Source organism: Phoca vitulina, unplaced genomic scaffold, assembly GCF_004348235.1.
Source record: "Phoca vitulina isolate PV1807 unplaced genomic scaffold, GSC_HSeal_1.0 scaffold20, whole genome shotgun sequence".
Classification (NCBI taxonomy): Eukaryota; Metazoa; Chordata; class Mammalia; order Carnivora; family Phocidae; genus Phoca; species Phoca vitulina.
This window is the reverse complement of record NW_022589723.1, coordinates 11,843,893-11,870,901: the sequence shown is the minus strand read 5'-3', so window position 1 is coordinate 11,870,901 and position 27,009 is coordinate 11,843,893. Positions and strand designations below refer to the sequence as shown.

General features: G+C 45.4%; 1 protein-coding gene across 15 annotated transcripts in view; it reads left to right on the top strand.

The window, feature by feature from the left end:
• The first annotated feature begins 3,501 nt into the window (after nt 1-3,501).
• The window catches only part of PPIP5K1 (diphosphoinositol pentakisphosphate kinase 1), a 44,094-nt gene continuing 20,586 nt past the window's right edge, over nt 3,502-27,009 (top strand). For 2 of the 15 annotated variants that reach the window (XM_032417260.1, XM_032417252.1), the window contains exons 1-29: nt 3,502-3,587; nt 7,306-7,401; nt 7,680-7,854; nt 8,315-8,510; nt 8,950-9,040; nt 9,261-9,346; nt 9,675-9,829; nt 9,961-10,062; nt 10,516-10,677; nt 10,791-10,912; nt 11,964-12,065; nt 12,306-12,392; nt 12,506-12,581; nt 12,726-12,835; nt 12,921-13,003; nt 13,171-13,302; nt 13,469-13,590; nt 13,883-14,065; nt 17,793-17,934; nt 18,124-18,347; nt 18,651-18,778; nt 18,988-19,102; nt 19,272-19,379; nt 20,031-20,147; nt 20,303-20,467; nt 22,325-22,474; nt 23,104-23,194; nt 26,078-26,203; nt 26,916-26,978. In XM_032417260.1, coding sequence (XP_032273151.1) covers nt 7,708-7,854; nt 8,315-8,510; nt 8,950-9,040; nt 9,261-9,346; nt 9,675-9,829; nt 9,961-10,062; nt 10,516-10,677; nt 10,791-10,912; nt 11,964-12,065; nt 12,306-12,392; nt 12,506-12,581; nt 12,726-12,835; nt 12,921-13,003; nt 13,171-13,302; nt 13,469-13,590; nt 13,883-14,065; nt 17,793-17,934; nt 18,124-18,347; nt 18,651-18,778; nt 18,988-19,102; nt 19,272-19,379; nt 20,031-20,147; nt 20,303-20,467; nt 22,325-22,474; nt 23,104-23,194; nt 26,078-26,203; nt 26,916-26,978 — 3,385 coding nt within the window. In that variant the 5' untranslated portion in view covers nt 3,502-3,587; nt 7,306-7,401; nt 7,680-7,707. Of the gene's footprint in view, nt 3,588-3,674; nt 3,848-3,941; nt 4,041-7,305; nt 7,452-7,679; nt 7,855-8,314; nt 8,511-8,949; nt 9,041-9,260; nt 9,347-9,674; nt 9,830-9,960; nt 10,063-10,515; nt 10,678-10,790; nt 10,913-11,963; nt 12,066-12,305; nt 12,393-12,505; nt 12,582-12,725; nt 12,836-12,920; nt 13,004-13,170; nt 13,303-13,468; nt 13,591-13,882; nt 14,066-17,792; nt 17,935-18,123; nt 18,348-18,650; nt 18,779-18,987; nt 19,103-19,271; nt 19,380-20,030; nt 20,148-20,302; nt 20,468-22,324; nt 22,475-23,103; nt 23,195-26,077; nt 26,204-26,915; nt 26,979-27,009 lie in introns of those variants that run through there. The other 13 variants (XM_032417262.1, XM_032417258.1, XM_032417261.1 and 10 more) reach the window with 11 other exon arrangements.

Below are 27,009 nucleotides of genomic sequence, written 5' to 3'. Positions count from 1 at the left end.
TGCGGGGGCCGAGGCGGGAAGCACCGACAGGTAGATTAGGGGACCAACTCTAGGCTGGGGACGCGGATCCACCTGAGACGAGGTCGCCCAGATTTCAGCACCAAGTACAGGACAGCACCCGAGGGGACCCGCGAAAGGCTAAACACCCTTCCCCCAAGCCTCTCCATTTAATCGGGAACCCGATTCGTCACTCTGGGTGTCAAAGGGTGACATTGCACAACCTCTTCTCTAGTTTTCGGCCTTCCCCAGCAACCTCTTCATAATCTCAGGGGAGGCGGCCGTGGGGAGAAACCGCGGAATAAGTACAGATACCAGAGAAAGACAAGAAGGAAGCACACAGAGGCAGATAGTGGGAAAGACGCCTGGTGGCTCAAGGTCACCTTTTCCTTAGAACCAGGAAGAGGACGAAGGCACCCTTCTGCCACACCTGTGCTATTCTTACAAGGTTGTGGAAGAATTCCCTGAGAGGAACTCGAGAAACATTAACTCTTATCCCATTTATATTGTGTTCCCTACCCCCACTCAGCCCCCAAGCCTGAAGCCCTGTCCTGCCTCCACTTCTCATGATCTCCAGCTTTCCTCCCCCCTCCCCTCCTCCCCATCTTCTACTTCACCTTCGAACTTTTAATTCTTCGTGCTTTATCCAGCTTCAGAAGTGTTTGCTGCCCACAGGACTCCCTCTGAGTATTCTCTGCAAGCTTGCCTACCTGTTGGTCGCCCTGGGTATGGAGCTGGGGCTGGGCAGGGAATCGTTAGTTTCCTCTTTCTCCTCTCCCTTCTCTTCCCTCTTTGTAGCTTCCAGTTCCTGGGCTGGAGGGGAGTGTAAGGTGAAGTGAAGGGTGTGGTAAGATGACGACGTGTAGGAATGGGACAGGCAGGCACAGGTCTCCAACCACCACAAGTGTTGCTTCTCTTGGTTCCCTAATGCTGTTTAATACAGAGTGTAAAGGGGAGTGGTGTTCAAGGGCTAAGGTTGCCAGGGAATCTCTGCCTTCCTACTGGTCCTCTGTCCTCTCTCCTCACAAGGTGTGTACTCAGATTTGAGAGGGTGTGTTCCCACAGTTCAAAGTGTGACTTACGTGTGACTTGACCTTTGTCCTGGCAGGAAAGAGAATGAATGCTGGAGCCAAAATAGAGATGTGGGGCTTCAGTATGGAAAGTCAGTTAAGGTGGGGTACGTATGATGGTGTTAGTCCCTTCTCTCAGCTATCTTGGTGTACCCACAAGATAGTAAGATACTTGGAAATCTTATTTGAGAAAGATAAATTCCCTTCACATTGTCCTCTGGCCCCACTGATGAGACCCCACCCCTATACTCTGATTCCCTTTATTCCTCTCAGGCTTCTCCTGTGTTCCTTTTCCTCCCTTCCTCATTTGTTGGTATCCTTAGAAGCCATCCCCCTCTCTTCTGTGTCTGTCACTTAATTCCTTCTTCTGGTAAGAGAACAAATGTCAGAGAATAGAGTTCTACAGTTAGAGTCACTTTTGGAGAGATGGAAAATGTTACCTGTGGGCTCAGTGTCTAGATTAAGGAGTAGTTATGAGCAAGCAAATATAATTACTTGGAATAGTGTATATTTACCCAGATAAAGAAGGGAGATAATCTTTCAGAGCAGTAGGGTTGTTATTTGATTGAGAGGGTGGTTACTAAGATTAAAGAGGTAGGAAACAAGAAGAGAGAATTACAGAAGGAAAAATAAGACTTGCCCAGAGGAATAGAGAAAGCACTCAAGTTTGGAGACTAGCTGTCCAAATTTGAGTACTAGCTCCGCTGAGAAAAGACATGTATTTGTGTACTTTTCTTATTCCCTGTGAGCCTCTAACAGCCACATAATGTATTAATGCTCACTTTAAAAAATTATCCTATGGCATACAGGAAGTAATTGATATATATATATATTTGATTTCTTTAATGATAATGATATCAATACTACTTAACATTTATAAAGCACTTTACAATTATAAGGAACTCTTGTATGTATTATTTCATTGAACTGGATTGTTCCAATGGATGACCAGGGACTGAGGGTACATTTTTCGGGGGGTGGGGGAGGTGAGAAGACAAGTTAATTAACTAGAAGATGTTTTAATAACTTGTTTGAAGGGTTGGAGTGGTGGAGAGAACATGAGCCTGAGCAGAACTAAGGAGGATTCTATTTCCCTTAGGGACGGTCCTTAGAATCATCCCTATCTCATTCAGGATGTCTTGGGGTCAGTATAATGAGGCACCTGACTGAAAAGTGGTAGGATCCCGGAAGTTGCAGAGGAAAAACATGGAACTTGGGATTGTCTTGGCCAGGGAAACCTAAGTAAGAATGAAAAGATAAGAATAAAAATGCAGGGGCGCCTGGGTGGCTCAGTCGTTAAGCATCTGCCTTCGGCTCAGGTTATGATCTCAGGGTCCTCGGATCGAGCCCCGCATCGAGCCCCGCATCGAGCCCCGCATGGAGCCCCGCATGGAGCCCCGCTTGGAGCCCCGCATGGAGCCCCGCTTGGAGCCCCGCTTGGAGCCCCGCATCGGGCTCCCTGCTCGGCGGAAGCCTGCTTCTCCTTCTCCCACTCCCCCTGCTTGTGTTCCTGCTCTCGCTGTGTCTCTCTTTGTCAAATAAATAAATAAAATCTTAAAAAAAAGAATAAAAATGCAAACATATACAAAATGCTTTCATATAATCAGTACCTTATGATTAGGTTTTTTTTAATATTGTATTTATTTATTTCACAGAGAGAGAGCACACGTGCACAAGCAGGGGGAGTGGGAGGCACAGGGAGAGGGAGAAGCAGGCTCCTGTAGAGCAGGGGAGCCCGATGAGGGTCTCGATCCTACGGTCCTGGCAGACGTTTAACCGATGGAGCCACCTAGGCACCCCGATTAGGTTTTTAAACCACTCTCTTACAGACGGAGAAATGGAGGCTGAGGGAAGTTCAGTGACTTGTCCAAAGCTGCACAGCTATTAAAGGCAAGGCCAGGATTCAAACCCAGGTTTGTCTGGTTCCAAGACTGGGGGAGGGGTAAAGAACAAGCCCAGTGTGAAGATGGGAACCATCTTGCCCAGTCTTCCATGTCCATCCTTTTTGTTGTCTCCTCCATAAATAAGTGTCTTTGTTCCTTCCCTTAACTTTCCGATTTGTTTTTCTCATTGTCTCTTTTCGTCTCCAGTCTACTCTACATCTGTTCACATTTTTAACCTACATCTATTGGCTAAGTATGTCATACTCCTTTTGTTTTAAAAAACAAACAGAAAACCTGGTTTTGTTCTCAAGGACGTGCAATGGCACAAATTGTACCTCTTCCTCTGCATCTTGCTTCTTCACTGCTCTTGGTTTCACTGTAAAGTCTCTGTCTAAACGAAGCATCTGGGCTGTGCCAACGCAGAAATCGGAGGAAGGGGAGCATCAGGTTGCACTCCCTCCCTACAGCCGCTAGGGGCCACCCTCCTCCACGCAGAAGTGCAGGCCAACGCAGCCTGACTCTGTTGCCGGTGCGCGCCCTCCGCTGATTGGTGACACGGCAGAGAAGCCGCGCTTTGATTGGGCTGCTGTCAGGTGTCGCTGACGGCAGGTTCGGCTGCGCGAACGCAGAGAGGCGGGTGAGCGAGGGCCGGGGGCGGTGGGGGAGTGGCTGGGGGCTGGGGGCGGTATCTGAGGCGGTGGGCTGGGTAGAGTGGGCTCTGGTGGTGCTGAGGGCAGTGTTTAGTACCGGCTGGGGGCAGCTTCGGAAAGAGGCCCAGGGAAGAGGCCTCAGTGTCAGCGTAGGGAGAGTAAGGCGGGGGCGGGCGAAGGCTGGTGGAATCGCATCGGAGGGCGGCATTCGTGACCGGGAGCTGTGTGAGGAGAGACACCGGAGGGGGTCAGCAAGAGAAGAGAGGGGTTTGAGGATTTGCGGGAGGAAGAGGGAGTCCTGCGTGAGGAGCGGAGGCAGCAGGGGAGCGGGTCAGGGTGGGGAGGTCTGTGTGAGGAAGGGTGGAATGGAGTCGACGCGGGAGAGGATCGCTGCAGGCTGGGCTTGTTGCAGAGAGGAGGGGACCCTGGAGAGAGCTAGCGTAAGGACGGAATGGATCGTAGGCATTCTTTGTGGGGGATCATTGAGGGTTCGATATAAATATGTTACGAAGTGTGGTGACTCATCGGCGGGTTTGGAGGGCTGCTTAATGCTGGAGAATCACTAAGTGAGAGGATTAGTTGGATTATTAATTGGATTAGTTGATCAGTGTGGGGGAGGGGCAGCAGTGTCGTGAGTGGTGGGGGGGTTAGTGGAGAGTCATTTTAGCAAATTAGGGGAAGAAGGGAGCATGAGTGGTTTGATAAACAAGGGCATCAGCACAATTCATCAGTGTCAGAATATGGGTACATATGAAGGAGTAAGCATTGCATCTAGAGGGAATTTAGGTGGGAAGAAGATTGTGTTGGTGGCCTGAGGAGTTTTACTATGTTGGAAATATTCCTGCTTGGACTGTGTATTGAGGTTTCCCCTTCACCACTAATGGTGCCCTCTGTTAAGTGCATGGTGATTAAGGAAATTCGAGGACTACTGCAAACAACCCTGAATTCTAAGGGATAAAAAAAGTTACGCAGTTTACCCTCTCTTCTACCCCCTCTTCAGATCTGATTTAACATCTGTGTTTCTGAGATTACCCGTCTGCCCCATCCTCTCTCCCTACCTACCTATCTTCTCCCCATCTCTGACCCCCCTTTTTTCCATCCGTTTGCATTGATTCAGGCAGGAGTTAGACTGCCCTTTAGCCCTTTTGTAGAGCGAGAAGTTTTCTTTTGTTTCGCAACAAAGTATTGAAGGAGAGGGGGTTGGGGAGAAGGGCACAGAAAACTGGGGAATAGCTCTTGGAATACCACATCAAATCCCAGCCTCTCTCAGAGGTACATCTAAATAAATCCTGGCTTATATCATAGCTATTTCTGTCAGGCTTCTATCTTTGCTTTGTTAAGTATGAATTTAGGCCTTTCCGTCTTTCTTTAGCCCCGTATTTGTGAACAGACTCTTCCGCATTCTATTACCATCCTCTGTTATAAAGTTATATAATAGAATTTCAGGAAAATGACTATATACGTTCAGTAGAAAACCAGGAAGGACTTAATGGAAAAAAGGGTGAAGCGTTAGGAATCTTAGACATGAGAGAAAACCCCTGCTTCAGATAAGGTATAAAGGTGCAAGAAAATTCTGCTTGCTTAAACTATACGGGGACCTTGGGAATGCCACGAATCATGGACGTTGGGTCAGGTCACTTAAAAGGAGTTCAAAGAAATAGCCTATTAATCAGGAGGGGGAGTGTATGTATAAGATCTGCAATAGACAACTGGAAATTTTTTTTTTTAAGATTTTATTTATTTATTTGAGTCAGAGTGAGAGAGCACAAGCCGGGGAGGGAGAGGGAGAAGCAGATTCCCCACTGAGCAGGGAGCCCAACTGGGCCTCAATCCCAGGACCCCAGGATCATGACTGAGCCGAAGGCAGACGCTTAACTGACTGAGCCACCCAGGCGCCCTGACAACTGGAAATGTTAAGTCTAAGGAGCGTGTTGTGGTTGACCAGTGGAGACAAGCAGATGGTAAAGACTAGAAAGGTTAAGGGCTGCATAAAGGTTAGCTCTTTCTAATTAAAGGTGCAAATCCCACTTGCAATGGAAGGGTTTTAAATAAAAATACAAAATAATTGTTGGAGACCATTTAAAAAGTCTGTAAGACGAAATCCGTTTACTTAAGGTGTTTCTGGCTTTCATTAGAGTCATTGGTTAGTATTTCTGAGAACTTTTGGAGAATGTGAAAAATCGCTGCTGGATGACTCAATTTTATTTTTGGAAAAAAGCAGCATACCCATATTCCTGCACTTTAGTATTAACAAATGTTAACCTTTTGTGTATTTGCTTTAGATTTTTTTTAAAAATTGAAATAAACATTACAGATAAGGTTGGAAAGTTCCACTCAGATCCTTCTCAGTTCCATTTTCCCCTCTCAGAGGTAACCACTATCATGACTTTAATGTCTTTCTTTCCAGTCCATATTTTTAGACTTTTACTAATTATGTATACAGTCATAAATACATGTAATATTTTTTACTTATGCAAACTGAATTGTACTGCATGTGTATTTCTGCAGTTTGCATTTGGAAATTGTCCATATTGTTAAATCTTTGATTCATTTTTAAAAATCGCTGTTTATCATTTGTATGTACTACAGTGTATTTATCCATTCTTCTTGTGACCTCTGAGTTTTCAGTTCTTCCCATTACCAGCAGTGAGGTTATGAACATCTTTGCCCATGTCTTGTTATGTGGGAGAGTTTTTTATAGCAGAAATTCTCAACCTCGACACTACTGACATTTTGGACTAGATAATTCTTTGTTGTGGGGGAATATCCTATGCGTTTTAAACTGTGAAGCAGCATCCTTGGTCTCTACTCATTAGATGCCAATAGCACCTTCCCAGTTGTGACAACCAAAAATGCTTCCTACCAAATGTCCGATAACCAGCATAATCACAATTAGTTAAGAACCACTACAGTAGGTGTATGTATGCAGAAATGGAACTACCAGATTGTTCTGATTCAAGTATAAGTCTTAAGATGCTCTCACTGATTATGGCTCTAGACAGAACTTTTTCCTGCTGTAGCTTCTGGTGTAAGGGACCTCGGCCTAGACCAGACTTGGGTCTGTAGTACCAGGACATGGTAGAGAGAAAACTGAAATTTTGGTCTGAGAATGGGTTGGAGGCAATTGTATGCATGCCTGTATCCTCAACCTCCCAGTCAACACTAGACCTCTTTCCTTGACAGATTTTCTGGACTTGGGCATTTGTCTTTTAAAGTGGAGCACGTGAAGGAGGGACAGGGGGCATAGAGGATTTTAATGTTCTGATATAATGCTTAGAACATAGGGTGCCCTCGGGGCGCCTGGATGGCTCAGTCGGTTAAGCGGCTGCCTTCAGCTCAGGTCATGATCCCAGGGTTCTGGGATCGGGCCCCACAGCTTCCTGCTCAGCAGGGAGCCTGCTTCTCCCTCTCCCTCTGTTGCTCCCCCTGCTTGTGCTCTCTCACTCTCTCTGTCAAATAAATAAAATCTTAAAAAAAAAAAAAAAAAGAACATAGGGCGCCCTCGATAAATGTTTTTTGAGTTAATCCTTTGTAGGAATGAAGATGGGGCTTAAGGTCAAAGGCAGCTAGCTGAGCTCTCTCCTTCCCTCTGCTCTTGAATTAAATCCCTGAGTTCAACACTACTGTGGGGAGATGGTGAAGGGATAGGAACATTTGGAATGAATCAAAAATTGGAAATGCCACTCTAATCTTCTCTTCTGGTAGGAATCAACAGTAGCCTTCCATGAGGAACTGCCTTTTCCACTTGCTGCTGGAGTTAATGGTGTTTCCTGCTGGCAGAATCAGGGACATGCCAGCGCTGTAAGGGTTAACCTACTTATCCTCTCACCAGTCTCATGGTTGGGAGTGGGGTGAGTGGAGAGGAAAAGGGAGACCTTGCTTTTCTCTTAGGGATCTTTAGTCATGTCAAGTCATAGTCCACGTGCCTCTTTTCCCGTTGCTCCTTTTTACCATAGTTTTGTTTCCTGTTTCCCCTAGTCTCCTTGTGGTTCCCTCTTTATTTTATCATTCCCCATGCCCCATCCCCACCACTGCCATGGATTTTGGATTCTGAGCTAATGGGATACCCTCCATTGCAGAACGGGATGAGTGGGTGCTCCGGCGGGGATGTGGTCACTGCCGGCCAGTGAGGGCGAGAGTGCCACAGCCCACTTCTTCCTGGGAGCTGGAGATGAGGGGCTGGGCACCCGTGGAATAGGCATGAGGACAGAAGAGAGTGACAGCGAGCTCCTTGAGGATGAGGAGGATGAAGTGGTAAGACTAAGGAAAATAATGTAACTTGGTGTTGGGACCCCTTTCATAGAGAGTTGAGATTCCATTGGTTGGAGACACTTCTCTGCTCTTTCTAAATGCATAGATTTCCTGTCATAAAGAAGCCCTATCCTGATTAAGTGGAGAGGCAGTAGAGATTGGTTAAATTACTTATCTTTGAATCCCCTGCCATTATGCCCTCGTCCTGTTGTGTCATGGTTATTGGTTCTCTGGCTCTTCTGCCTGAGCACACATTTCCTACTGTGGAAAGACTCCTATTCTTTAGGCAATAGGAATCCCTACACGCACTCCATTCTAGACCTAAGTTAGGAGACAGCATTTCCCCATAGGTCCAAAGTCCTGGCAAGAAACTCTGTGCTCAAAGGAGATGAGACAGTGTTCCCTAATAGGGATGGTCTTGGTGGGAAGTTCCTAAGTTCCTGACAGCACTTCTTCTCTATAGCCTCCTGAACCTCAGATCATTGTTGGCATCTGTGCCATGACCAAGAAATCCAAGTCCAAGCCAATGACCCAAATCCTAGAGCGACTCTGCAGGTTTGACTACCTAACTGTTATCATTCTGGGAGAAGATGTGATCCTCAACGAACCTGTGGAAAACTGGCCATCTTGCCACTGCCTCATCTCTTTCCACTCCAAAGGTTGGAGTCTGTGAAGGAAAATGGGAGGGAATGGAGTTGGGAATGCTGGACTGGGAAATGAGGTTCTTACTGTCAAGTAGTACAGAGGTCATCAGCTCTTCCTGACACACTGGAGAACAGTGCAGGGGGGTTTGCTTTCCCTGTATCATGGAAGAGTTGCTGGAGGTGGTTTAAAGGCCACATTCAAACCTCAGGATCTAAGGCTCTTAGGATCTCTGACAGAATTGTGTGTCTCTGGAAGGACCCTAAAAATATCTTTTTCACTTTTTCCTGATGGATATTCTAGACTTGGGAAGTTGGGCAGAAGGATAAGTGATGGGTTGGATGGGTAGAGGAGCTTAGTGGCAACTTTAGCTTTAATACATCTCTCTATTTCTCTTGCCATTTTCTCACTCTCTTTCACGTTTTTACTTTGATCTATTTCCTTTCTCTATCCCAGGATTTCCTCTGGACAAAGCGGTTGCTTACTCCAAGCTTCGAAACCCCTTTCTTATCAATGACCTGGCTATGCAGTATTACATCCAGGATAGGTATAGCTTTCTGTTGATTGGTGGGATGGGTAGCCCGGAGATCATGCCTATTTATGGAGCCCACTCTGGGAGGATCAAATAAACATGCTTAATTTTTGTAACATGCCCTCTCGAGTTCTATACCCTGATATCTACCAGTTCCTGAGCAAATGAAATCCCTAGCCTCTTCCCTTGGTCACTGTCTCCCACCTCTCCCAGCTAATTTATTTGGGGGCAACAGGAGGGAGGTGTACCGGATCCTGCAGGAGGAGGGTATTGATCTGCCTCGATATGCTGTGCTCAACCGTGACCCTGCCCGGCCTGAGGGTGAGTACCTGGCTTTGTCCAGTCCTGTCCTTGCTTTCTGTGACTTAGCCCAGTTGTCCATTCTCTAGACATCTCCATGTACTACTTATCTCAGTGAGCCTTTGGTTATTGGATTATGGGTAGAGTTAGAACTATGGGTCCTCGAACAGAGCCTTGGACCTCTTAGGTAGATTCTACTATATTTATATACCATATAGATATTACCATATCTATTACTAAGATAGGTCATAGAAATTTGGGGGTTATGGAGATTAAAACTCAGGGAAATGGGAGTTGGAAGTATTCTACAATTCTCAACCCTGGAAATGACCACATACCTGTCTTTCAGAATGCAACCTCATAGAAGGTGAAGACCAGGTAGAGGTAAATGGAGCTGTCTTTCCCAAGCCCTTTGTGGAGAAGCCAGTGAGTGCAGAGGACCATAATGTTTACATCTACTACCCCAGTTCAGCTGGAGGAGGAAGTCAGCGCCTCTTCCGTAAGGTATGGGAGACATTTGAGCATTTGGGGAAGTCAGATAGATTGAAGGACAAGAATGAGGTTGTGGGGAGGGAAGCTGGAAGATTTGGGGATAATGTGGAGGCAACGTTTTTTCCTTCTTTTTCTTCCTGAAGATTGGCAGCCGAAGCAGCGTTTACTCTCCCGAGAGCAGTGTCCGAAAGACAGGATCGTACATCTATGAGGAGTTTATGCCAACAGATGGCACAGATGTCAAGGTTATGGTGGATATAGGGATTTAAGTGGTCATAAATGTCTGGGTGGGATGGGGTGCATGGGAAGCAAGTGGAAGTGTATGGAGAGAGTCATAGAAAATAAAGCATGAATGTGATTTGCTTTCATATTCAGGTGAAGATATTGAGAGAAGTAGACCTTTACATTGTACTATCAGAGCAAGGGCAAGTGTAGCGTGGAAAATGGTATAATGTTGGTAAGTTATTTCTCAACGAGGACTAGGTAATAGCTCTGGAGGCCCAAAGAGAAACCTTCATAAGGATACTTCAGTGGGACTCAGTAAGAAAAATGTCAGTCTCCTTGTTCTTTATACTCAGGGTTTTTTTGTTTTTGTTTTTGTTTTTACTCTGAAACTAGTTTACAGACCTAGTGCTCATATTATCTTCTCATATACAGGATGAGCAGTGGGCATACTCAGTGATGCTATGTACCTGCAGGTATATACAGTGGGGCCCGATTATGCCCATGCTGAAGCCAGAAAATCTCCGGCTCTGGATGGGAAGGTCGAACGAGACAGTGAAGGGAAAGAGATTCGATATCCAGTCATGCTGACTGCCATGGAAAAGCTGGTGGCCAGGAAAGTCTGCGTAGCTTTTAAGGTGGAGGAGGGCCCATGGTGGGTGGTGCTGTGGAGTGAGGGTACGGGACAGGAGCAGGGGTCTGGGAAGAAAGAGTGGCTCTCTTGTTCTCATCTTGCCTCTTTCCACTGCAGCAAACAGTTTGTGGTTTTGACCTTCTTCGTGCCAATGGTCACTCCTTTGTGTGTGATGTCAATGGCTTCAGTTTTGTCAAGAATTCGATGAAATACTATGACGACTGTGCTAAGATTCTGGGGTAAGAGACACAGTGGTCTGGACTGGGCAGAATGGGCTTAGAGAAGAAAGTTAGAAAGCTTTTGCTTTATTTTAAGTAGTGTAAAAAAGGATTTAAGAGTGAAAAAGGAAAATAGAAAAAGAGCTCCTTAGCCCTCTTGCCTTCCTAACGCTGCACTCTGTTAACAGTTTTATATATACCATTATGTCTTCTTCTACCATATATAAACAAATTATATTTATTGTACTAAACATATACTATTTTAAAACTTTTCTTTTAAAAAAATTCACCACATGATATTTAAAAATGTGGAAAGAATGATGCATATGGTGAGTATTCATGTATTCACCGTCAAGCTTTAGAAATAGAATATTAAGAATTGGGGCTCCTGGGTGGCTCAGTTGGTTAAGTGGCTGACTCTTGATTTCTGCTCAGGTCATGATCTCAGGGTCCAGGGATCAAGCCCTGTGTCCGGCTCCACACTCAGTGGGGAGTCTGCTTAAGGATTCTCCCTCTCCCTCTTCCTCTGCCCCTCTCCACACTCACATTCTCTGTCTCTAAAATAAATAAATAGATCTTAAAAAAAAAAAAAAAAGAATATAGTGAGGCCCCTACCCACCCCTTGCTAATTACATCCCTTTCCCTCCCACCCAGAGATAACGACAATCCTTAATTTGGTGTTTGTCATTCCCATGCATTTTTTTTAAAGATTTATTTATTTTAGAGAGACAGAATGTGCACTCGAGAGAAAGTGGGGGAAGGGGCAGAGGGAGAGAATCTCAAGCAGACTCCCCACTGAGCAGAGCCTGATGTGGGGCTCAGTCTCAAGACCCATGACATCATGACCTGAGCTGAAACCAAGTGTGGGACTTAATCAACTGAGCCACCCAGGCGCCCCTGTCATTCCCATGCATTTGTTAATACTTTTACTACATCTATGCGTTTTTTGGGGGGGCATGTTTTTAGACTTTATATAATGTATTCTTCTACAACTTGCTAGTTTTTGTGAGCTTTATTCACATGTGTGGTTCTGGTTCATTCATTTTCATACAGTTCTTCATGTTTCTTCTAGGAACACCATCATGCGGGAGCTTGCTCCACAGTTCCAGATCCCATGGTCCATCCCCACAGAGGCTGAGGACATTCCCATTGTCCCTACGACATCTGGCACTATGTGAGCAAAAGTATAAAATCTGGAGTAACCTACTTAAGGCACCTGAGTCAGACCAGTGGTTACTTTCTGACCCTATACCATCTGACTAGTGGAGCCTGGGTATCTTCCAGGCATTTTCCTTGACCCTACCTATTTGCCTAATCTCAGAAGTTTTTCCTCTGTTCTTTGACATGTCAAATAAGATGAAATGATGGGAGTTGGTGTGGGAAGGAGAGGCTCTAACAACATTCTCTATCTTAGGATGGAACTTCGTTGTGTCATTGCAATTATCCGTCATGGGGATCGTACCCCCAAACAGAAAATGAAGATGGAGGTGACACATCCAAGGTAGGAAGAATGTCCTAATTTAGACAGGTTTTTGTGAGGGAGATGGGGATGGGGCAGCTCCCCAAGGTTTTAACGGTCTTACCCCATACTGAAGCTTTTCCTTATTTCTTCAGGTTTTTCAGTCTATTTGAAAAACATGGTGGCTACAAGACGGGTAAATTAAAACTGAAGCGGCCCGAGCAGCTACAGGTAACATGTGGAATCTGGCTGGGAGGAGCAGTGCTATGGGAAAGTTAGAGAAAATAGGATTGGGGGCCTCAATGAGAGGCCAGGATGAAAGGGTAACTTGTCAGGACTTGGCCTCCTGTATGGATATCCTGTTATTTCCTCTAGGAGGTGCTGGATATCACAAGGCTGTTATTGGCTGAACTGGAGAAAGAACCAGGTGGTGAGATCGAGGAGAAGACTGGGAAACTAGAGCAGCTGAAGTCTGTGCTGGAGATGTGAGAAAGGGGATAGGAAAGGGGAGCCAATGACAGTGAGAACTGAGTGCTGGGGTAAAAAGTAAACTGTGAGTTTATCCTACAGGTATGGTCATTTCTCTGGCATCAACCGGAAGGTGCAGTTGACTTACTACCCTCATGGAGTAAAAGCTACTAATGAGGGGCAAGGTAAGATATAATACCCCCTTCCCATTACCATTCAGGTCTCTTATTCTTAAACCTTTAGATGACCTCTACCTTAAATCACCTTTCTGGGCTCCTCAGAAGACCTGACATTTAGATGTCCTCACTATTTTCCTTAGATGAGACCTATTCACTGCCCCTTATTCCTGCAGACCCACAGCAGGAGGCCCTGGCCCCATCTCTGTTGCTAGTACTGAAGTGGGGTGGAGAACTAACTCCTGCTGGCCGTGTTCAGGCTGAGGAGCTGGGGCGAGCTTTTCGCTGCATGTACCCTGGAGGACAGGGTGAGTATTTTGGAGGTAACTAGCAGGGCTTGGATAAGATGATTAGAGAATAAGTTGGGGGAATGAACAGTTAGAGGCAATGGGGAAGTTAATGGGGGAAAGAGCATTCTTCCTTCCATGTGGGTATTTATAGCAGTCCATTCCTGTTCCTCCCCTTTACCCCCAGGTGATTATGCTGGCTTCCCCGGTTGTGGGCTGCTTCGTCTCCATAGCACTTTCCGCCACGATCTCAAGATCTATGCCTCTGATGAGGGCCGTGTCCAAATGACTGCTGCAGCCTTTGCCAAGGTGCACACTTACAGTTCTCCCACAGTCCCAGCTTCCGTTAGGTAGAGAAACCGAGAGTTTGGAGAACTAGTTGGAAAATGTCAGGATATTTATGTGCTGACTCAGAGAAGTTTCTGCTTGTGTCTGACCCATTCTGTACTACTGAGAATGAGCTGAGAATAATTAGTGGGGGTAGGCCCCTTGACCTATACCTCTCCTCTCCAAGCCAGCTCCCATTTGATCTCTGGGACCGCGTAGGCCTAGAGGACGTAGACTGGAAGGAAAACTAATAGATGTTGTGCTTCCTCTCCAGGGCCTTCTGGCTCTAGAAGGAGAGCTAACACCCATTTTGGTACAAATGGTGAAGAGTGCCAACATGAATGGGCTCCTGGACAGTGATGGCGATTCCTTGAGCAGCTGCCAGCATCGGGTGAAGGCTCGACTGCACCATATTTTGCAGCAGGATGCCCCTTTTGGTCCTGAGGATTACGATCAGGTCAGGCTCTCCCTATTTTTGTGCCCAACATACCCCCATCCCAAATTCCTAGATTTCTAAATAATAGTGATCAGTAATGGTGCTTACTACATGGTAGGCACTGCTTTCCATACATTATCTCATTTAATCCTTACCCTTTGAGGTAAGTATGGGTCTATAATCTCTTATCCACAGTTTCAAAAGCAAAAAAGATTTGGCACCAAGATTCATTTGGTAGCAAAACCTGACATGATAAGACTATTTCTAATTCGTATTTATTTTGTTTAGTGTGAATCGTCATATATTGTGCTGCAGAAGTGTAAATGTGTTTAGTTATGCCCTAAGCCCTGTTGGAGATACTATATAACATGTGGCATATGTACTATATTAGCTTCCTAAAGTCTGAAAAAGTCTCAGTTCCAAAACTCAGCAGGTCCCAAGGATTCTGAATGAAATAATGTTTCAGTTATCTATTGATGCATAAAAAACTACCCCAAAACTCAGTGACTTAAAATGATATCCATTCTGTTATCTTACTCATAGTTCTAGGCTCAGCTGGTCTTGACTGGGCTGTCTCCTAAAATTGCCCAGATACTGGCCAGGTTTTGGGGCTGAAACCATCTGAAGGCTCGACTGGGTTGCTGAGATGGCTGGGCTTTCTCCTTCTTCTTGCTCTCCCTGTAATCTTAGAGCCTCTCCTCTCCACATGTTTTCTCCATGTGGTTTCTTAGCATTGTAGCCAGACTTCTTAAATGGTAGCTTAGGACACCCCAAAAACAGAAGCTTCCAAGCTGTTTTTTTTTTTTAAGATTTTATTTTTTTATTATTACTTTTAAAATTGTATTTCTTTATTTGAGAGAGAGAGCGCACATGCACACACACTTCGGGGGAGGGGCAGAGGGAGAGGGAGAGAGAGTCTTTTAAGCTGACTCTGCGCTGAATGTGGACCACAACTCAGAGCTTAATCTCACAACCCTGAGATCATGACCCAGCCAGAACCAAAAGTCAGACACTTAACCAACTGTGCCATCCAGGTGCCCCTATTTTTAAGGTTGTGATCTCAGGGTTGTGAGATCGAGCCCCACGTCAGGCTCCACACTCACTGGGGAGTCTGCTTGAGATTCTCTCTCCCTCTCCATCTGCCCCTCCTGCTCATGCTCTTTCTCTCAAATAAATTTTAAAATATATTTTATTTTTAAGTAATCTCTACAACAAATGTGGGGCTTGAACTCACAACCCCGAAATCAAGAGCTGTGTGCCCCACCAACTGAGCCAGCCAGGTACCCCCCTTCTAAACTCTTAAAGTGTAGGCCCAGAATTAGTTAATGCAATGTAACTTTGTGGTTTTGTTGTTATTGTTGTTGTTGTTTATTGGTTAAGCAGTCACAGGGCCAGTGCAGATTCTAGGCAAGGGGAAGGTGACAGAGAATTAATGACCATATTTAACCCATCATAAGAACCGTGGACCTGTACTACTTTTCTCCCATTTTACAGATGAGAAAATCTAGGCTCAGAAGAATTTAGGCGACCTTTCCAAGGACACCCAGCTAGTATGAACCCAAGGTGTCTCACCTGAGAGCCCAGGCTGTTGGCCACCATAGTGTACTGCCTCACAGTATTAATCACAGTGGATGCCATTCCCCAGGGTCATCTTTTTTTCCTATGTATCCTGCCATGATTGACTGGAGATCATTTGCCAGACGGTGATTTTATACCATCCTACCACTGGTAGCTCATTTCTGATGAGTTCTTTTTTATTTTTATTTTTTTTATTTTTTATTTTATTTTATTTTTTTTAAAGATTTTATTTATTTATTTGACAGAGAGAGAGATAGCGAGAGCAGGAACACAAGCAGGGGGAGTGGGAGAGGGAGAAGCAGGCTTCCCGCCAAACAGGGAGCCCGATGTGGGACTCGATCCCAGGACCCTGGGATCATGACCTGAGCCGAAGGCAGACGCTTAACGACTGAGCCACCCAGGCGCCCCTGATGAGTTCTTTTTTAAAGAAAAACAATTTTTTTAAATTGTAGTACCACTTGAATCATTTTTTTTAAAGATTTTTTTTTTTAAATTATTTTTAAGTAATCTCTACACCCAACATGGGGCTTGAACTCACAACCTCGAGATCAAGAGTTGCATGCTCTTTGACTGAGCCAGTGGGGTGCCCCCCACTTGAATCATTTTTAAGCATACAATTCAGTTGCATTAAGTATATTCAGAGTATTGTGTAACCATTTCTGATAGGTTCTTCAGTGAGCTAAGTAGCTGTGCACATTGCCTGGAGAATGTCCATTTTTTGTGTTTTTCTCTGAGCAAGACTTGATAAGGGCAGGATCTTGCTCTCTTATGTCCCAATCCATTGCTCAATGTCAAATTAAAAAAGCTAAAGTACTTTTTCTGGGGCACCTGGGTGGCTCAGTCGTTAAGCGTCTGCCTTCGGCTCAGGCCATGGTCCCAGGGTCCTGGGATCGAGCCCCGCATCGGGCTCCCTGCTCTGTGAGAAGCCTGCTTCTCCCTCTCTCACTCCCCCTGCTTGTGTTCTCTCTCTCGCTGTGTCTCTCTCTGTCAAATAAATAAACAATCTTAAAAAAAAAAAAATTTTTTTTTAAATAAAGTACTTTTTCTTTCTCCCTTGCTTCTTTTTGCTAGCAAAAAGGACCTAATTGAATGTGTGCATTCCACCCACAGCCCTCTTTTCCCTTCCCCATTCTTCATTGACTGTCACTGTCCTGAAAGCTTGAGCTGGAACCTAGCTCTGAGGCAGGACCTCTGCTCTAGGTCAAGCTAGCATTTTGTTAGGAGGAATAAGATTTTGTTATCTCTGTTACCCACTCATGAAACATTCTGTGGGGATTTTGAAGGGTTTTGGTTTAATCTTTATTCCCCAGCATTTTCTTTTCTTTCTTCTTTTTTCTTTTTCTTTTTTTTTTTTTTTTTAGAGAGAAAGAGAGCGCATGCAAGCAGGGTGGGGGGCTGGGGCTGAGGGAGAGCAGAGAGAGAATCTCAAGCAGGCTCCACGCTCAGTGCAGAGCCCAATGCGGGGCTCCATCTCAGGACCCTGAGATCATGACCTGAGCTGAATTTAAGAGTCAGATGCTTAACTGACTGAGCCAGCCAGGCGCCCCTCCCCAGTATTTTCCATGTGTATTTTATTTATTTATTTTTATTTTATTTTTTTAAAGATTTTATTTATTTGAGAGAAGGGGGGGATGGAGAGCAAGAGTGCATGAGCAGAGGGAGGTAAAGATAGAGAGAGAATCCCAAGCAGGCTCCATGGCCCAGCGCAGAGCTCAACGTGGGACTCAATCTCACCACCCCAAGACCGCGACCCAAGCCAGAACCAGGAGTCGGATGCTCAACCAACTGAGCCACCCAGGTGCCCTGACCTAGGTTCTTTTATTGAGGGTTCTAAAATACATATAGGGGGTGCCTGTGCTGGACATGGAGCCTGCTGAAGACTCTCTCCCTCTGGCCCTTCCCAACCCTCTCTTAAAAAAAAAAAAAGAACCTAGGTCTATTTTATTTCCTCTGGATTCCAAGACTTTTACCCTCAACCCTTCTTAGATGACTGTGTGTTAGAGCAGTCCCCTCATCCTAGAACTGATAGTATGCCCTGTAGCCTAAGAATCCTCATCGGAGTGAGCCTACAACCAGATCTTACTTGCAGGTAGTTTCTGTAATAAGCTCGCAGGATTCTGGGCAATTGGCACAGAGCCTATCTTGCTTTTCATCTCCCTGTTCCCCATAGCTGGCTCCCACTGGAAGCACTTCCCTCCTCAACTCCATGGCTGTCATCCAGAATCCTGTGAAGGTCTGTGATCAGGTATTTGCCCTGATTGAAAACCTCACTTACCAGATCCGGGAACGGATGCAGGACCCCAAGTCTGTAGGTAGGTATGAATAGTACTATCTTCCCTTCAAGGTTTCTGGTATGGATGGGTTCCTCAGGCACTCCTGTGTCCTCTCCTAAATGTATGAGACAAGGCATTCTCATCCCTCTGATTCTACTGCAAATTTGTTAGCGTCTTTTGTTAGAGATAAAATCTTTGGCTCTTTCTGACTGTCCATCTTCCTTCCAGACCTGCAACTCTACCACAGTGAGACACTAGAGCTCATGCTACAGCGTTGGAGCAAACTGGAGCGTGACTTTCGACAGAAGAGTGGGCGCTATGATATCAGTAAGATCCCTGACATCTATGACTGTGTGAAGTATGATGTGCAGCACAATGGGAGTCTGGGACTTCAAGGCACAGCAGAGTTGCTACGTCTCTCTAAGGCATTGGCTGATGTGGTCATTCCCCAGGTGTGTCTCATAGCCTAGGGGGATGGGCACTGGGAAAGGAAGGGAAGAAAAGCAGAAAGGAGGGATGGTGTGGAAAGCAGGGGAAGGAAACTTAGAGAAAAAATAAGTTGAGTTGCTATAATTCTCTGGCTCTGATTAAGTGCAAGAGGCTAACTGAGGAGAAACCTGGAGAGGGGGAATGTGGTGGATATGAGAGAAACCCTAGACCTGAGGTGAAGAAAAACATCATCTTGGGCCTTGGAGTATGAGGCAAGAGGTAAACAAGATTCACTGAAGTACTTTTTCCTGGCCTGTGGCCCCTAGGAGTACGGGATCAGTCGGGAGGAGAAACTGGAAATTGCTGTGGGCTTCTGTCTTCCACTGTTGCGGAAGATACTACTTGACCTGCAGAGAACCCACGAGGATGAGTCTGTCAACAAGCTGCATCCCCTGTGAGGGAGGGCTGGGAGGGGTGCTGGATGGAGGGAGGGGTGTGTCAGGGAGCCCTTGGGGGAATATAGGCTGAGACAGCTTGGGGAACTAAGAATAGAAGGGATCCTGGGGTGGAAAGGAGAGAAGTGTTTGAGTTGGGAGGAAGGAGTTTGTGGAGGGGTGGGAAGAAGATTATGTGACAGTGTAAATGACTTAGCTCTTATCTCAGGTACTCCCGAGGGGTGCTCTCCCCAGGCCGCCATGTTCGAACACGTCTCTATTTCACCAGTGAAAGCCACGTCCACTCCCTACTCAGTGTCTTCCGTTATGGGGGACTTCTTGATGTAAGGATCTTTCTTCCTTCAACCTATGAACATTTTTTCCCAACATTCTTTTACTCTCCTCCTCATGTTTCTTTTTTACTGCAAGCTTTCTGTATTCTCTTTGTCTCCCTGCTCCTTCCCTGACTCCCTTGTCCTTGGGCATTGATTTTCTTCTTCTTATGTTCTGTAGGAGACCCAGGATGCACAATGGCAGAGAGCTTTGGCTTATCTCAGTGCCATCTCAGAGCTCAACTATATGACCCAGATTGTCATCATGCTTTATGAGGACAACACACGGGTGAGGAGCTAACACGGTGGGGTGAGGAGGGTGCCCCTTCTTTCTCCTCCTTCCCATTTTAGAAAGAAACTTTCATATCCTTATAATTTGTAGAATTCAGCTAGGTGTGATACCCAAGCACAGCATGTCACAAAGAGGAACCTGGAGGTTCCTGCTAGAACAGAAAAAGTGTTTTGGGATGGTGTTGAGCCAGAGAAATACCATGGAACATAGCTCTGGATTAGGGAGGGTATAGAATTTGGGATGATGTTACAGTGAGTCTTTTTCTCTCAAACTTTCTTGTACCTTTTGCATCTGGCTCCACGAAGGTAAGTGTGGTGTTGTATGTACGTGTGTGTTGTAGGTACGTATGAAGTGTGCTGCTGTATGTACTGTGGCAAAGCTGAGTTACTGTGGGAGATGGATGGAAAGAGTTGTGGAAGTCATGTGGGGTGGTGAATCTCAAATAGTGGAGGTGAAGGAATGAGGATCCTTTAACACTAGACCATAGTTAAGGGGAAGCTATAATAGATCAGCCCCAGAATGGAGTAAGATACTGAAACCTCAGCCCTGGGAGGATGTATCCTCTGAGTTCCTCTCTGTTGTCCCTGTGGTCTTCCACCACCACATCCAACTTTTCCCACTGCCCCTTCATCTGTTGATGCCCCATAGGATCCCTTATCAGAGGAGCGGTTCCATGTGGAGCTACACTTTAGCCCTGGAGTGAAAGGTGTTGAGGAAGAAGGCAGTGCCCCAACTGGCTGTGGATTCCGTCCAGCTTCTTCTGAGGTGGGTCTGAGTGCTGGGATTTTAGATTAGAGGATTTAGGAACCAAGGGATGGGAAACTTGGAAATAGTATAGGGAGGTGAAAAGACTGAGGAGTCTGGGATGAGGAGGCTGGAGGCCATTAACACCCTTCCGATCTGTACCTGTTGGTGGGCAGAATGAAGAGATGAAAACAGACCAAGGCAGCATGGAGAACCTGTGCCCGGGGAAGGCATCGGATGAACCAGACCGGGCATTGCAGACTTCACCCCAGCCCCCTGAGGGCCCTGGCCTCCCAAGGAGATCACCCCTCATTCGTAACCGAAAAGCCGGCTCCATGGAGGTAATGGGAGGGGCTTGGGAGAAAGAAGTGGTGGAATTGCTCACAGGGCAATATCCATGAATCCTCTGAATGCCCTTGGGGGATTGTTGGGACCTTAGGCAGAGTCCTCCTGTCCCTGGTGGACATGTTTTACTTAATTTCTCTTTCACAACTGGTCTCCCAGTAAAGCTCCTTTAAGCTGGTTGCTACTTCTGAGATTAAAGAGATGCCCATGAGAGGGGCCTGAGAGATAGGATATTAAGAGATGAAATTGAGGAGGAGGCCTCTGGATGAATTTGAAAAGGCTGTTCTTTAAAAGGAAATATAGTGGAAACAGCATGAACTCTGGGCTAAACTCCCAGTCTGATACTTAGAAGCTGTGTGACCTTGGACAGGTAATTTCTCCAAGCCTCAGTTTTTCATCTATGAAACACAAGTAAACACAAGTAATATCTAACATATAGATGTTCAGTAAGCAGTAATTATAATAATAAAACAATAGCTATTAAAGGCCAGGCTCTCTCCATCTCTTTGTTGCCTTGGGTAAAAATTATAGCTCAGACAGGAGCAATTATGTGACACTTTAATATCATCCTTTTAGGGTTACCAGTACTCATCCCAGAAAGGGAAGCAAGTCTGGAAGTCTCTCTCTTCCCTCTGTTCTGATGAGGAGCGTTATCGGCCTGGGCCTGTGTTCGTTATTTTTGGAGTTTGTATCTAGGCCTGGTTCTAGTTCTCTAGCCTAGAAGGAGGAACTATTGTAAATGTCACATTGTGTCCAGCTAACTGTGCTGATGTTTTTGTTCAGGTCTTTTTTCTTGGAAAGATTTTTTCCCTCTTTGGCTCAATGACACTCTTTTTGACCCCATGATTTATCCTTGTCTCAGGGACTCTGTCTGATTTGGGTCCTGCTTTGACAGATAAATCTATTCACCTGGCTCTGTACCAGCTCTCTGTCTTAAAGGAATTGGTCTTTCATTTTAGGAATATCTTAGAAGAATCTGTAACTACCTTATATAGGATCAGCCAGAGGTTTACAGTTCAGATTTTGGAGAAAGCTGAGAAAACAAACTACAGTCTGTTTTGGACTTATTCTTTTCTTCCTGATTATTTTACATTAGGCTTGATGTTATGAATACTCAGAGCTTCTTTAGGAGGAGTATGCATTATTTTCTCTTTGAGGTGTAAGTTAACTTAGTATCCACAGTACACTAGTACCCTACAGACTCACGTGGATTGATCAAGCGGACAAGAATGATGTATAATCTTCATCAATAAACTGCTTCTCCACATCTAAATGTCTTCCCCATTCACATGGTCTGCCAGTCTCTCTAGCACTGTTGTGCTTAACCCTTTTTTTTTTCTTCTGGTTTAATCAGTCAAGAGATACAGGCAAAGCAGAGCTCTCTGTGTATCATCTCTCAGACTTGATGAGTTGGCTTTTTTCTTTCAGGCCTACAGGAAGCTTCCTGTTGTAATCACATTTCTTCCTTTTAATTCCTAGTGTTGCTTATACCGTGGCTCATCCAGGATGGTGGTTGCCCAAGATACGCTCCTCAGCTTTGCAAGAAAATCTTCTCTCCACTCCTTGGTCACACAGCCTTTTAATATTAATATTTCCTTTCCTTATTCTATAGGTATAGGCACTGGTATTCTTATCCTTATCGACTACAACCCTTCCCCCCATTCCTTCTCCTCTTGTCATCTCATATTTTTGGACAGTTTTAGAATACAGAATCTGTGACCTTCATAGCAGCTGTGCCCTGGGTGATCATCCTCTCCAGGCCTAGAACTAGCTCTGCCCAATGGGCACTGGGGCTTTTGGGAGCCTGGGAGTTAAAGGAGCTGTGACCGGCTTTCCACCCGGTCTGATTTCAGGTCATGAACATGCAGTGCACGGGGAACCTGGACCTGATCCCCTTGCGGGGACGGCGCCGCAGGAGGTCAGGAGACCTCCCCAGGCCTTCCCCAGCCATCGGCCTACAGCCCCGGGCTGTGTCCACCACTCACCTGGCATCCTGCACACAGGTGTCCCTCCCTTCTTCATCTTCCTTTCCTGCCTCTGTCTTTGCCTTTTGGGATCTAGGGACTCAGAACACTATCTGGGGGTGGTGGGGTGTGTGTCTGTGTTGGGATTTGCGTGATTAGGCCCTTGTAGCCTTTTTAGAAATCTGTTTCATGTCTCCAGACATGGAGGGGAGGGTTTCTTGGTGCAGATAAGAAACCGAGTGTGGTTGCCATAACCACAGCTGTCCCATGGAAAGAGGAGAGGGTAGCCAGACTTTCCTTTTTAGCATGGCTCGTTTATTGTGATTGGGTTTCTGAATCCTGTGGAGGGATTGATAAGATTAAGGAACCCTTCTCTGCTGAGAACTGAGAATGGTTGAATAATGATTTCTCAAATTTGGGATGGAAGGGCTGTGGGAACAGGCATCTTGGAAATACAAGTGCCATCTGGTGTATAGGATTCCCTGGACAGTTCCCTCTGCAAAGTACACTCTCCATTCCCTTTTCATTATTCCTCCCCCATAAAAATCCTTTGGTTCTTCCAGACTTTCTGACATTGCTTGGTTTTATAGGGGCAGGAATTCAGGACCTGGGTTTTAGACTTCTTGGTTGAGGTGACAAAATGGTAATATAGAGTCCTTTTTCTCCAGGTGCTTTCTGAGACTTCATCCTCGAGGCCTGGTGGCTACCGGCTCTTTTCATCTGCACGGCCACCAACAGAGATGAAGCAGAGTGGCCTCGGTATGGTTTTCCAGCATTTCACCTATTGTTGGGAAGGGGTGTCTGTCTGTTCTAACAGGTTTTATTGTGGGAAACCTTAGTCACGGATGTTGGGGTCATCTGGTCAATGGAATTGTTGGGTGGGGCTAGGGAGGATGAATTGGGAGAAGCCATGTTTAGGTGTGAACTTTGATCCCAGATGATTGTTTCCATTCCAGGAAGGTGTTTGTCTTTTGGTTTTTTACACCAACCCCCATTTCTCTGGCTCAAGGGCATTTTTCTGGCTTCCCCTCTCATTCCTTATCTGTCCTCCCGGTCTAGCCCAGACCTTAAGGGACCATGGAGACTCTGATACTTCAGAGTTATCAGAGACAAAACTATAAATAGAGGTACTTGTGACCTCGTTATAAGTGTCCTATTCCTCATTTGGAGAACTTGTGCCATGTCTTCCTCTGAGACCTATGTTTATTGTATCCCTGCTCTGGCCCCTCCTACCTCCATGCCCTCTCCTTCATCCTCTCCTAATTCTGTAATTTTTTTTCCTTCCTTCCTGAAATTTGAGGGACATATCTGAGACTGGTGTAGTGGCAGAGGCTTCTCTCAGGACTTTGAGGGAATGTCTCTTGATTTTTTTGATTCCTGGAGAGGGGTGGAGAACATCATTCAACCTTTCCTAAGAACACAGACTGCAGGAAGGACCAAGCCTCAGAGGGTATTGTATTCTTTGGGAGTGGGGAGTGGTCCTTGGGAGGGGCTATCTTTGAATACAGGGTCTTGTGAGCCAGTAAGTAAAACTGGCAATTAGAGACAATTATGTGGGGTCTGGACTTGGTCCTCTGGCTTCTATCTTGTCCTATTGTTCTCTCCATTTAGCTCCTTTCATTTTTCTGTTACTTTTGTCCTTGACACCCAATTTCTTGGCTGCAAAATGCTTAGCTTTGGACCAGCAAAGGGAAAAAAGGTTTTGGTAACCCTCCTGGCTAATTTTATGGGAGGAGGTTGCCTTCTAGATCTCTGAAATGAGGTAGATGGATTGGGGCATGAAAAATAAATGACAAATGTATAGATCTGTGACATGGACTTCTCTTCCCAGAAGTTTCAGTAAAGAATTGTTTTCAGGTAAGCTGGAAATGAGGACAGTTGTGTCTGGCCTCATTTAGGTAGGAATGCTGTCAAGAACAAGACAGAAGTATGAGCGTGAGATTGGTTGACAGATGGTGGTGGTGAGGTAGACACTACCCTCTGAGATGATCCTAGGACTGGACAGGGCAGGATTGGCAGGACTGCACCAGAAAATTATTTAGTGAAGGAAGTAAATGTAGAACAAAGCTCAGGTGGTCTGGGATAAAGCCAGCTAGTTTTAGCTTCTCTGAAGAAAAGTAGACATATTTAACAGCCTTTATTACTCTCTGGAACCCCTTTCTAGAGCCTTTTTATACATGAAAGGTAGGAAAAGTTGCTGCATAGAGCAGCAATCTTGAATTCCAGATTATTAGCCATCTGAGCTTTCTTGATTTCTATAGTGACCTTGAAATGCTGAGACTCCTGAAACCATGGCCCTTTCTTTGTGGGCTCAAAGGAAGTTGACCTTTTTTTCATTCTGTCCATCTCTGCTATGTTAAGTTCCCAAGCTAAACCCAGGTTCTTGGCTAAGATGGATTTGGAAGTAAAGAGCCAAATCCCATAAACTTGGGTATCAATCTTATCTTTTCCCTCCCACTCTGTCCTCATGAGCTATAGTAGGAGAGGGGACTGTAGAGTCCCAAACCTATTCTCAGTCGTATTTGGAACATTGACTGGTTTATTTGCTGAGATTTTTAAAGTTTTATTTACTCCTGTGGTTGGCAATAGAGCTCCCTTTGCTTTCTTTGAACTTACATGTGTAGGCATCTGGCTTTGAGCATAGGGCTTATAAGGCAATAAACTTTTGAGAGTAGAAAAAACACGGCTTTTTTATTGTTCCTATTTACCATGTCCTCCTTCTTAATAGGGTCCTCAGCACACAGTAGGCATGCCCTCCATGTAATCACCTGACTCTTCACATGTCTTTCAGTTTGTGTCCATCTTCACTTCAGAAACAATGCTCTGTTATTTCTTGATGAAAAAATAATTATTTCTTTCCTAACTGAACACAATTGATCTTCAGAATCAAAAGACCAGATTCCAGTCTAATTTAGCTTCTAACAAACTATATGACCTTGAGCAAATGAGATCCCTCTTGAATCTCAGTTTCTTTACCTCTAAAATGAGAAGATTGTACTAGATGATCTTTGAGTCCCTTCCAGCTTTAAAAATTCAGTGAGTCTCATACTTCTTTTCTTGGGAAAAGTGAAAAAGGCCTGAAGAGAGATAGAAGGAAGGGAATGTTGGATTAAAGACTTAGGAGGAAATGAAAGAACTTAGGAGGAATTGGAACTTATGTGAACTTGGAATTTGAGCTGAGTGCTCAAAACGTAGTCTCTAGTTTCAATCAAAGTTCTTTCCTTTTAAGTCTATAAGGGACTATATTTCTGGATTCTTCAAACTCTATATCCAGGGTAAGGAGCACTGAATTAAATCTAGGGAGATCTAGAGAGATCTATCTATTTTTTTAGCGTTCCTAAGATGTACCTGGAGAGCACAGTCTACCCTTCCAGTAACTTTGAGTCCCCTAATATGACTAACCCTGTATTTGTAGTGGCCTCTTGTATCTACGATGTAGATCTTCAGCAAGGTCCCTACCTTGCTTGCCCAGTGTAGCTATGGACAGTAGTGAAATCTGTTGGTGGTTATGTGTAGTGACCACATAGTGATGGCTCTGAGTGACTATGTGTGTGTGTCTTCATGTTGTCGTGTGAAGTTATGTGTACTTCTGTGTGGTAATTGCAGCTTTGTGTGGCTACTAATGCACTCCCGGCCTTGCAGGCTCGCAGTGCACAGGGCTGTTCAGCACCACAGTGCTGGGCGGCTCCTCCAGCGCCCCGAATCTTCAGGACTACGCCCGCAGCCATGGCAAAAAGCTACCACCTGCCAGTCTGAAGCACCGAGATGGTACGTGGGTGGGTTTTGGGGGGCAACTCTTTTCTTCATTTGTCCCCCAGCACAGACACAGCTCAAGAACCATTCGTACTTAAGATGGCACTGACACTGGCCTTATAACAAGTTTGTTTCATCAATTATAGAGGGGAGAAGGAACCGAGAACCCATCCACCCCTCCATTTGCATTCCCTCTCAATGCAATAAATACTACTTATTTATGCTTATCCCTTCATGATCTCCCACATACAGCCCTGCTACATCAATTTACTCCACCTTTATATTCTTTCCTGGATTCTGGCCTGTAGGAGTAAGGACCAAGGAGGATGATCCATGGTCAGTAAAAATGCAGTGGAGTCTTGATTCAAATCTAGGAAATCAGGGATGGGGAAGTTGCTCAGCCAAGGCAGGAAAGATGATATGGAAAAAGACTGGGGGAAGGGATGAAAGGTTTTACACAGATTTCATTTCCAAATGACCAGAAAGAGGATGTGGTGGTGAAATTAGGGTTGTTTGTGGGGCCATATTGTGGTAGAGATGACACACAGATTCCTACAAGGAGATTATACCAAAGGAGAAGATTGAAACGTGGTAGTCAGGAATCTAAGGGGGGGGTGGGAGCAGGTCATATACTAACTGTAAAGAACAGAGTATATTGTGGGCAAATTCCAGAGCAGAGGGTGGGGACAGGGGTGGGTATAATCCCCATGATGTCTTTTCTCCCCAGAGCTCTTGTTTGTCCCGGCCGTAAAACGATTTTCTGTGTCGTTTGCAAAGCATCCGACTAACGGTACGTTTGCTTCTGACTCAACGTCATTCCC